This window comes from Panthera tigris, chromosome A2 (genome assembly GCF_018350195.1).
Source record: "Panthera tigris isolate Pti1 chromosome A2, P.tigris_Pti1_mat1.1, whole genome shotgun sequence".
Taxonomy (NCBI): domain Eukaryota; kingdom Metazoa; phylum Chordata; class Mammalia; order Carnivora; family Felidae; genus Panthera; species Panthera tigris.
The window spans coordinates 10,502,770-10,514,245 of record NC_056661.1 but is presented as its reverse complement, the minus strand read 5'-3'; the positions used below and the strand labels follow the sequence as shown (position 1 = coordinate 10,514,245).

At 45.3% G+C, this 11,476-nt stretch overlaps 2 protein-coding genes across 2 annotated transcripts in view; both read left to right on the top strand.

The window, feature by feature from the left end:
• Positions 1-351: 351 nt before the first annotated feature.
• LOC102970019 (adhesion G protein-coupled receptor E2) overlaps positions 352-11,476 on the top strand; it is a 32,993-nt gene continuing 21,868 nt past the window's right edge. Inside the window, exons 1-2 of the mRNA XM_007098127.3 lie at positions 352-382; positions 2,616-2,672. Coding sequence (XP_007098189.2) covers positions 355-382; positions 2,616-2,672 — 85 coding nt within the window. The 5' untranslated portion in view covers positions 352-354. The remainder of the gene's footprint in view (positions 383-2,615; positions 2,673-11,476) is intronic.
• On the top strand, positions 5,854-6,199 carry LOC102969736 (BBSome-interacting protein 1). The gene has a single exon (XM_015544746.2). It carries the CDS (start codon positions 5,920-5,922, stop codon positions 6,112-6,114), a length of 195 nt encoding a protein of 64 aa, XP_015400232.1. The 5' UTR covers positions 5,854-5,919; the 3' UTR covers positions 6,115-6,199.

The window sequence follows — 11,476 nt, the reverse complement described above, 5'->3', positions numbered from 1 at the left end:
ATCAGGAGTATTTTCCTTTGCCAATACATATGAGTCTAAGGCTGCGTTGAGTATTGCTGAAGAATAAAAACACCTTAGTTCTAGACCAGACATGGATTACACAGGATCACATCTTCCTGTATCACAAACATTTAAAAACCACTTTCATGGAAGCTTTCAGTACAAATACCAGTAATGCTATGCAAATATTTAAAAAATAGAAGTGGAGTTTATGGGAAGTTAATCACAGGACAGACTAGGGGGAAAGAAAGGATCCAGACAAGCAGTTTCCTAAGTCAGCTCCTGTGGGCCCAAGTCAGACTTAAAATAGGAAGCCTTTGTAACACGCACAGACCAAGAGCAGAGGTCTGCACCATGAGGAACAGATATCGACTGCTGCCAGGTAGGTAGAATTGTAACAATAGTGACAGATAACTAAAGCTATCTGGGAACTCTCTAACCAGTTAGAGAATATTCTGTGTTCCTGAGACTCTGGTTTTTTTCCCACTTTCTCTACCAAAGACGAAGGGGAGATGTTGAGAAGGATATAAGCTCACTTGTATTAAGTCTCAAAGGAGATAATCAGTGAAACTTATTCCCAGGGCCAATCCAACAAAGATTTCTCCTTTTACTACCTATATCAGTCCAGTTTCTCCAGAAAAACAGAGCCAATACAATGTGTGTGTGTGTGTGTGTGTGTGTGTGTGTGTGTGTGTGTGTGTGAAAGAGAGAGACAGAGTGAGAAAGAGAGAGAGAGAGAAAGAGGGAGAGATTCATTCATTTTAAGGAGTTGGTTCATGAGATTGTGGAGGTTGGGAAGCTGAAATTCTGCAGGGCAGGCCAGCAGGCTGGAAACCCAGGGGAGATTTGATGTTCTATCTCAAGTCCAAAGTCAGTCTGGAGGCAGAATTCCCTCTTCCTCGAAAGAGGTCAGACTTCTTTTGTTTTTCCTAAGGACTTCAACTGATTGGATGAGGCCCACCCAGATTATGGAAGATAATCTGTTTTACTCAGAGTCTACTGATTTAACTGTTTCTCTCATCTGAAAAAAACACCTGCCCAGAGATATCTAGACTAATGTTTGACCATATATCTGGGTGCTGTGGCCCAGCCAAATTTGTTACATGAAATTAACCATCATGTTACCTATACTATTTTTTTTACAAGACTATATAGCAAATTCTCTAAAAACTCTAATGAGCTAAGAAAAATATCCTTTAGCCCATAGGCTTTGTGTGGGTCACAGCATGGTTTAAAGGACAATAACAGTGCATAATAGCAAAGTCAACTTAATTCTGATTAGTCTTTCTTTCCCTCAATGCTTAGTATGATACCTGTTACATAGTAAGTTAAGCATTCCTTACGTATTGTCTTTATTGCTTGTAATTTTGTTTCCTGGTTGTCATGAAAATAGCCACATCTCGAGGTGTCTGGGTGGCTCAGTTGAGCGTCCAACTTCAGCTCAGGACATGATCTTGTGGTTCATGGGTACAAGCTCCGTGTCAGGCTCTGTGCTGACAGCTCAGAGCCTAGAGCCTGCTTCGGATTCTGTGTCTCCCTCTCTTTCTCTCTACCCCTCCCCTGCTCACACTCTGTCTCTCTCTATCTCTCTCTCTCTCAATAAACTGAATAAACTCTCAAAAAATGAATAAACTTTAAAAATTTTGAAAATAGCCACATTTCTTATCATCTGATTTGTGGAACAGGATTTTAATGCTGGGCACATTCTAGGAAAATCCTATAAAGGCACACAGATATGAAAAGATTTTCATAGGGTTCATTGCCTCCCACAAATGGAAGGAGAGACTCTAACAGGTGGCCCAGTGATTGCCTGTAGAGTAGATTCCTTCGCGTCTGCAATGGTGTGTATACCACAGAGCCTGTCCAGTGACCCATCGCTCAGGACAAGACTGGGGGATAAAGGGAAAAGCTGTGCCCTCAGTGCGCCACAGGAGGGCCAGGAGCTCGCATGCAAGGAACCACAGAAGTCATGGGTGCTGCACCTGGATAGGCCACTTAACCAGGAGACGGTGGCTCTACCTGACAATGCCCTTAGTTGTCACTCCTCACCTGTCATCAGCTCCCCCCACTCTCTTGACTCCAGGGCTCCCTGCCCTGCTGATACTGCTGTGAGCTAGGGCTCAGACTTGGGGCTGTCTGACGCCCAAACCCACGTTCTTCTCGTGTGCCCCAAAACATGTATGTCAAAGAGGGGACAGTGACCCTGGGAGAGAAATCCTCAGGGTAGATTTCTGCCATTGCCAGAGAACTAAGAACCTGGCCAATGTGAGGACTTTGTGCTTCAAGATTCACTCCCTCCACCGGGAAAGGTTGGAATTTCTACCTTGTGTCCCTGACGTCACCTGTGTATATTCTGTCCCCTCACCTATAGCACTGAGGCTCCGTGAGGATGTGTCTGTTAGTGACTGACTCCTCTGGGAGTCATGGGATGTGAAGGGCAAAAACTGAGTCCTCAGTTCCACGAAAGGTCCGAGAGCCCTGTGGCTGCTGCTGGAAAGCTGTGGGCCGCAGGACCAGACCCACCTCCCCAGGAGGCAATGACCGTGCCACCAGGAACTAACACCAGAGCTCCACACTCCTCTTTTTGTCTTCTCACTGGTTTTTTTCTGCTTCAGGACTCTTGCTGCTGCTGCTGCTGTTAATATTCAGAGCTGCTTCCCAGAACACTAGAGGTGAGTCCGCCCAGATTTAGTGACATAAGCTAAGTATGCACATGCTGGGGTCTGGATCCTGTCACCGACAAAGGGGAAAGGAGGTTTATTCTCCAAGCGAGGCTCCAAGATGGCCTTCTGGGGATAAGAGAAGCTGTTTCTTCCTCCCTTAATGTCCAGCCGTCTGTCTTTTCCTCTTCCAAAGGCAGCCATCCCTCCACAACCCTCCCCTGCTCGACTCAGGGACTCTTAGCTGGCAGCTGCTGGCTTCAACCATTCCTTGAGCCTTCCGACTGTGGTCCTCGTTGCTAGGGCCCCCACACCTGTGCTCACTGGTGCCCTCCGAACTCTCCACCGGTCGATGCCTCCGTGATTCGGGTACTCGTCTGGGGAGAGCTTCACCAGCCCCTTGCAGAGTTGTGATGGTACAGGGACTTGGTTGGCAGAGGGGCTTGGAGATATGGGGGGAGGTGGTGAGATGTCCCAAGCCCTCGGCCCTAAGAATAGCACCCAGCCCTTCATCCAGGAAAAGAGAGGTGACAGGGCAGGGGGAGTATGAGGGAAGTGGACCATCAGGTTTTCGTGATCGATGGGTAGAGTGTTGAGAGCTCACACAGCAGAGCTGGGCTACCCGGCTTCAAAGTCTAATTCACCCTGACTACACCTGACACGCAAGAAATTATTTCCCCTCTCTATGCCTCAGGGTGCTTGTCTGTAAATTGGGGATCATCGTTGTACCTACCCCACATGGTTAGAGTGAGATTTAAAATTCACCTGCGTAAAGAACAGCTAAAGACGAGTATGGAGCAAATTGTCAACAAATGTCAGTTATTATCACTGTTGCTGTTGCCATTATTATTTTCAAAGAAGAAAGAAAGGGGAGAAATAGTGGAAGCTCAGGCTGTCTTTCTGGAGTGAGCTCACCGGGAACTCTCGGCCCCTCACGGTCATGGTCTCCTTCCTCAGTGTTCACAGCCGACCTATGAGGCAAGCGGAGTTGAAGGTGGGGGCTTTTTCACACCTTCACCCATTTTGCCCACCCCACCCCCCCCCCACCTTGGCAATCACTGATCTGTTCTCTGTATCTCTGAGTTCAGGGTTTTTTTTTTTATTCCACCAAAAAGTGAGGTCATACAATATTTTTCTCTTTCTGTCTATTTCACTTAGCATAATGCCCTTAAGGCCCATCCCTGCCGTCACAAATGACAGGATCTCTTCTCTCTTATGGCCAAGTAATATTCCGCTGTATCCGCATACCATTTTGTCATTATCCATTCATCCATCGGTGGACGTTTAGGTTGTTTCCATGTCCTGTTGTAAATAACGTGGGACGGAACATGGGGGTGCAGATATCTCTTTCAGAAAGTGATTTCATTTTCTTCAGGTCAGTACCCGGAAGTGGGATTACTGGATCATACAGTAGTTCTATTTTTATTTTTGTGAGAAATCTCCATACTCTTTCCCATAGTGGCCGCACCAATTTATGTTCCCTCCCACAGTGTGCAAGGTTCTCTTTTCCCACCTCCGCACCAACACTTGTTATTTCTTTTTTTATAGTGGCCACGCTGACAGATGTGAGGTGATATCTCAGTGTGGTTTTGATTTGCGTTCCCCCGATGATTAGTGGTGTTGAGTACATTTTCATGCACCTCTTGGCCACCTGGATGTCTTCTTTGGAAAAATGTATATTCAGAGGCTCTACCCATCTTTGAATTGACTAATAATGCTCTTTGGGGTTTTTGTTGTTTGCTTGTTTCTCTTTGCTATTGAAGGTGTATGAATTCTTTATATATTTTGGATGCTAATCCTTATCGGATACTGTATAAGATTTGCATTTACTTTCTCCCAAATTGTAGATTGTCTTTTTCATTTGGTTGACAGTTTCCCTTGCTGTACAGTTTGATGTGGTCCCACTTGTCTGTTTTTGCTTTTGTTGCCTTTGCTTTTGATGTCAAGTCCAAATAATTGTTGCCCACACCAATGTCAAAAAGCTTACCCCCTATGTTTTCTTCTACGAATTTTATGATTTCAGGATAACATCATTTTTCAAATTATCAAATTTGGGCTCAAAGAGATCAAGTGACTTATTCAAAGTCATACAACTAATAAACTGGTAAAAGCACACCCAGGTCTAAAACTAAGGAGTTTTTAAGTGTTAATGAGGATGTGGAGAAAAAGGAACCCTTGGGCATTGTTGGTGGAAATGCAAACTGGTGCAGTCACTGTGGAAGACATTATAGAGGTTCCTCAAAAAAATTAAAAATAGAAATGCCATATGACCCAGCAATTCCACTACTGAGCATTTACCTAAAGAAAATCAAAACACTCATCAAAAAGAGATATGCCTCTCCTACATTTACTACAACATTATTTACAATAGCCAAGATAAGGAAGCAACCCAAGGGTCCATCCATAGATGAATGGGTAAAGAAGATGTGTATCTGTCAGCAATGATATTACCCACCCATAAAAAAGAATGAGATCTTGCCATCTGCAACACAGATGGCCCTAGAAGGCATGATGCCAAGTGAAATGCGTCAGACTGAGAAAGACAAATCCCGAAAGATTTCATATATATGTGGAATCTAAAATATAAAACAAACAAAACCAGACTCTTTTTTTAGTGTTTATTTTTGACAGAGAGAGAAGGAGAGAGAGAGAGAGACAGCATGTGTGTGAGTGGGGGAGGGGCATAGAGAGGGAGAGGAAGAGAATCCCAAGCAGGCTCCATGCTTGTGAGCACAGAGTCCCACACGGGGTTTGAACTCATGAACCGTGAGATCATGACCTGAGCTGAAGTCGGACACTTAACCAACGGAGTCACCCAGGCACCCCCAACACCGGACTCCTCAATACAGAGAGCAAACTGGTGGTTGCCAGAAGGGTGGTAACAGGGGGATGGGCAAAATAGATTAAGGGGATTAGAAGGTACCAAGCTCCAGCTATCAAATAAATAAGTCACAGAGATGAAAAGTACAGCATAGGGAATATAGACAATAATATGTAATAATCGTGTATGGTGACAGACAGTAGCTACACTTATCATGGTGAGCCCTGAGTAATGTTTAGAATTGTTAGATCATTATGTTGTGCACCTGAAATTAATGTAACACTGTATGTTAATTATACTTCAATGAAAATATATTTTAAAAAAGAAAGAAGAGAGAGGAGTCTGTAAGTAGGCCCAAAAAAGGACCAAAGGTGACCAGTCATCCCAGGAAAAAACTTAGCTGTATCCAACAATTCAGATACGGTGGAAGTGAAGTCAATGTTCCGGGAAGTTCTTCCAAAACAAGGGCAGCTGTCTGTGGAAGATATAACCACAATGGTGCTGTGTAAACCCAAACTTTTACCCTTAAAATCTCTGACTCTGGAAAAATTGGAGAAAATGCAGCAAGCAGCCCAGGATACGATTCGCCAACAAGAAATGGCAGAAAAGGAACAACAGCAAATAACTCACTGAATGATAACTTAGCACTTCCACAGAATACCCTACCTTAGTATTAACAATAGCTAGAAAATAATTTGCACCTGTATGCTAAGAACAGTGTGTTAATAAAATTGATAGTCCTTACAAATAATATAAAAATACCTAAGACTAATGAAACTTGTATTGTGAATTTAGACACCGTGGTTTGTATTGAACACAAGCAATTAAAAAAACGTTGAACGCAAAAAAATAAAATAAAATAAAATAATAAAATAAAAATAAAAAATAAAGAATACAGGAGTGCCTGAGTGGCTCAGTCAGTTAAGCATCCAATTCTTTTTTTTATTATTTTTTTAATGTTTATTTATTTTTGAGACAGAGAGAGACAGAGCATGAATGGGGGAGGGTCAGAAAGAGAGAGGGAGACACAGAATCCAAAGCAGACCCCAGGCTCTGAGCTGTCAGCACAGAGCCCAACGCGGGGCTTGAACTCACGAACCATGAGATCATGACCTGAGCTGAAGTCGGAGGCTTAACCGACTGAGCCACCCAGGCGCCCCTAAGCATCCAATTCTTCTTTTTTTTTTTTTTGAAATTTATTGTCAAATTGGTTGCCATACAACACCCAGTGCTCATCCCAACAGGTGCCTTCCTCAATGCCCATCACCCCCCCCTCCCCACCCTCCTACCCTCCCTCAACCCTCAGTTTGTTCTCAGTTTTTAAGAGTCTCTTATGCTTTGGCTCTCTTCCACTCTAACCTCTTTTTTTTTTCTTCCCCTCCCCCATGGGTTTCTGTTAAGTTTCTCAGGATCCACATAAGAGTGAAAACATATGGTATCTGTCTTTCTCTGTATGGCTTATTTCACTTAGCATCACACTCTCCAGTTCCATCCGCATTGCTACAAAAGGCCATATTTCATTCTTTCTCATTGCCACATAGTACTCCATTATGTATATAAACCACAATTTCTTTATCCATTCATCAGTTGATGGACATTTAGGCTCTTTCCATAATTTGGCTATTGTTGAAAGTGCTGCTACAAACATTGGGGTACAAGTGCCCCTATGCATCAGCACTCCCGTATCCCTTGGGTAAATTCCTAGCAGTGCTACTGCTGGGTCATAGGGTAGGTCTATTTTTAATTTTTTGAGGAACCTCCACACTGTTTTCCAGAGTGGCTACACCAATTTGCATTCCCACCAACAGTGCAAGAGGGTTCCCGTTTCTCCACATCCTCTCCAGCATCTATAGTCTCCTGATTTGTTCATTTTGGCCACTCTGACTGGCGTGGGGTGATATCTGAGTGTGGTTTTGATTTGTATTTCCCTGATGAGGAGCGACGATGAGCATCTTTTCATGTGCCTGTTGGCCATGCGGATGTCTTCTTTAGAGAAGTGTCTATTCATGTTTTCTGCCCATTTCTTCACTGGATTATTTGTCTTTCGGGTGTGGAGTTTGGTGAGCTCTTTATAGATTTTGGATACTAGCCCTTTGTCTGATATGTCATTCCTAAGCATCCAATTCTTGATTGCAGCTCAGGTCATGGTCTCACAGTCGTGGGATGGAGCCCCTCATCAGCCACATTGGGCTTGAAGCCTCTTTAAGATTCTCTGTCTTCCACTGCCCCTCTCCCCCATTCACACACTCTCATTCTCACTCTCTCTCAAAAAGGAAGGAAGGAAGGAAGGAAGGAAGGAAGGAAGGAAGGAGGGAGGAGACATTTCTATAGTCTTTTCTTATTTTGAGTATAGTTGATACATAGTGTTACATTAGTTTCAGATGTACAACATAATGATTTGACAAATTTATACATTGTGCTATGTACATTAGTTTCAGATGTACAACATAATGATTTGACAAATTTATACATTGTGCTATGTTTACCCTAAGTGTAGCTGCTATCTGTCCCCATGAAGCAATACGCTGCTATTACAATAGCATTGACTGTGTTCCTTATGCTATGCCTTTTATTCCCCTGACTTACTCACTCAATACTTGCGCATCTAGATCTCTCTCCCCCCTTCACCCAGCTGCCAGCCCCACTTGTCTCTGGCAACCATCTTTTGTTCTCTGTATTTGTAGATCTGATTCTGCTTTTTGTTTGTTTCATTCATTTGGGTTTGGTTTTTTTTTTTTTTTAGATTCTACTTCTGAGAGGTATCACATGGTATTTACCTTTCTCAGTCTTGTTTCACTTAGCATAATACCCTATAGGTCCATCCATATTGTCGAAAATGGCACAAAGTCATCCTTTTTATGGCTGCATAATATCCTATTGTGTATATACCACATGTCCCTTATCCATTCATCTGCTGATGGACACCCAGGTTGCTTCCATATCTGGGCTATTGTCAATAATGCTGCGATAAACCAAAAAAAAAGTGTTTTATAAGTTAAGGAGTACTATGCACAAATAAGATAGGATTGTTTAGTACCAGTTAAATCAGTTCTTTCCCCACGAAACAATTTTTTCAGTATGCAAAAACAAGCTTTCAAAATCCAAGAATTAAATTACACTACATATCTGTTTAAGAAATGATACAAAATTAGATGTGTATCCTTTTAAAAAGTCCTGTTGTAGGGGATCCTGAGTGGCTCCATCAGTTAAGCATCCAACTCTTGGTTTTGGCTCAGGTCTTGATCCTGCCCTTAGTGGGTTGGAGCTCTGCACTGGGTTCCGAGCTGACAGTGCAGAGCCTGCTTGGGATTCTCTCTCCCTCTCTCTCTGCCCCTCCCCTGCTCTCTCTCTCTTAAAATAAATAACTTAAATTTTTTTAATAAATAAATAAAATCCTGTTGTATATGAATATATTTTCAAAAAAATTAAACAAATACAACATAATTTTAACCTAGAAAGAGAGAAAAAGAAAGAAAGAAAGAAAGAAAGAAAGAAAGCAAGAAAGAAAGAAAAGAAAAGAAAGATAAAGAAATTTCAATCTCATAAAAAACATCAACTATTTTTATTAAATCAGAAACACAAAAATTCAGGGGCATCTGGGTGGCTCAGTCAGTTAAGCGTCCAATTTCGACTCAGGTCACAATCTGGCAATTTGTGGGTTCAAGCCCCATGTTGGGCTCTGTGCTGACAGCTCGAAGCCTGGAGCCTGCTTCAGATTCTGTGTCTCCCTCTCCTCTCTCTGCCCCTCCCTCTCTCCCTCTCCCTCCTACCTCTCTATCAAAAATAAGTAAACATTTTTAAAAACCTTTTTTAAAGAAAAGAAACATGCAAATTGATTTTACTTTAAGGTGAAAATAAATACAATTTGAATAAAGGAAATTAGAACTAACGTTTGCTTTAAAAAAAATGTTTAATGACACTGAGAGGTTTTTATTCAACAAAATAAGATCATGAAAGGAAATTATAATACTTAAAAATGGTTAAGACCGAAAAAAAAAAAAACTTTTGTGTGCCTTTTACCACAATAAGAAAATAGGGGAAAGAGGGAAATTATAGTTTTTACTCCAAGAAATACTTTTCATGTACTCAAAAGTCTTAGATGCATATATATTGATAATAAAAGAAAATATTCCCAACACGTGTAGTGAACTTATGGGCGATTCTCTTGGTTTTCGTTGTTTGACATTTTCTTTGTCTTCCAAACGTCCGTGTGTCATTTAATATTTGGGGGAAAGTGAATTTCATCACGGAAAAAAAAGGTGGTATGACTCCTGCCCAGCCGCCCTCTCCCGATGCCCTGAGAGGCGCCCCTCGCGGACCCCCTGCACGTCTGTGCGCGCGTCTCACCGAGACTCCGGCCCCGGGGGAGCGCGGCCAGGGGGCCTGCGGCTGGTGCGGCTGGACCCCCGCTCCCTTCTGGGAGCACGTTTGCCGGTTGAGAGTGTCTCCTCGTCGTGTCTTCCCCTCCCGCGCGCCTCATTACCACCCGCTGGACCCCACCCCATCCCACGACCCCGGAGACGGGTGTCCAGCCATCGCCCCCATCTGAGAAGACAGGAGGGCGGTCCCATGGCCCAGACGGGGCGTGCCTCTTCCCGCCTGCTGTCCCGTCCTGGGGCTGACGCCCACAGCCTGGGCCCGGGGCCTCGGAAGGAAGTCCTCGAGTTCGGGTAGGAGACTCTGCTCTAGGGGAGACCAGCTGCCTGCCAGACCCCCACTCAGCACGAGGTCATGAGCCCTTGCAGGCTCTGAAAGTCTCTGGTCCCCCGATGGGAGCGTCCGGGACCCAACGTTCTGCCCCTGCCCTTTGATTCACCTGATCAAGTTGTTGAGGTCGTCGATAGCTGGCGGTGTCCAGCCTTGCTCTGTGGGTCCCCGAGCTACTACCAGGGGCCAGGGTCGTGGCCATCTTTCCTCTCACGTTTAGAGAACAGGAAGAGCTAGGAGGCCAGGAACCCACCTTGCAGTAACTCAGCTGTGAGCAACTTCTTGGTGCTTCTCCATTTCACATCTATGATGGACTCTGATTAAAGAGAATTCCCCCAGAGACATCCTGGGGCATCTAGAAAAGGCCTGACATTGGGATTTGGGGGAGTGCCTGATGAGAATTATGAGGTGTACTTAGGCCACTGTGAGTAAAGTGGGTAGAAACCATCAACGCGACTACTATCCTGGGATGTCTCCATTAAAAGGATAAAAGAGGAGGTTCCGGAAGATGGCGGCGTAGGAGGAAGCGGGGCTCACCGCGCGTCCTGCTGATCACTTAGATTCCACCTACACCTGCCTAAAGAACCCAGAAAACCGCCAGAGGATTAGCAGAAGGGAGTCTCCGGAGTCAAGCGCAGACCAGAGGCCCACGGAAGAGGGTAGGAAGGGCGGCGAGGCGGTGCGCGCTCCACGGACTGGCGGGAGGGAGCCGGGGCGGAGGGGCGGCTCGCCGGCCAAGCGGAGCCCCCGAGTCAGGCTGGCAAAAGCGGAGGGGCCGGACGGACTGTGTTCCGACAGCAAGCGCGACTTAGCGTCTGGGAGGTCAGAAGTTAACAGCTCTGCGCGGAAAGCGGGAAGGCTGGAGGACAAAGGGAGGGAGAGCTGCCGAGCCCCCAGACGGCAGAGCTCAGCTTGGCGGGGAACAAAGGCGCCAGCGCCATCTCCCCCGCCCATCCCCCAGCCAAAATCCCAAAGGGAACCAGTTCCTGCCAGGGAACTTGCTCGCGCAGCGCAAACACCCAACTCTGTGCTTCTGCGGAGCCAAACCTCCGGCAGCGGATCTGACTCCCTCCCGCTGCCACGGGGCCCCTCCTGAAGTGGATCACCTAAGGAGAAGCGAGCTAAGCCTGCCCCTCCTGCCCCCGTGCACCTTGCCTACCCACCCCAGCTAATACCCCAGATCCCCAGCACCACAAGCCTGGCAGTGTGCAAGTAGCCCAGACGGGCCAAGCCACCCCACAGTGAATCCCGCCCCTAGGAGAGGGGAAGAGAAGGCACACACCAGTCT

Coding starts and splice junctions, on each gene's coding strand:
- LOC102969736 (XM_015544746.2), top strand. CDS start 5,920: ATGTTCCGGGAAGTTCTTCCAAAACAAGGGCAGCTGTCTGTGGAAGAT.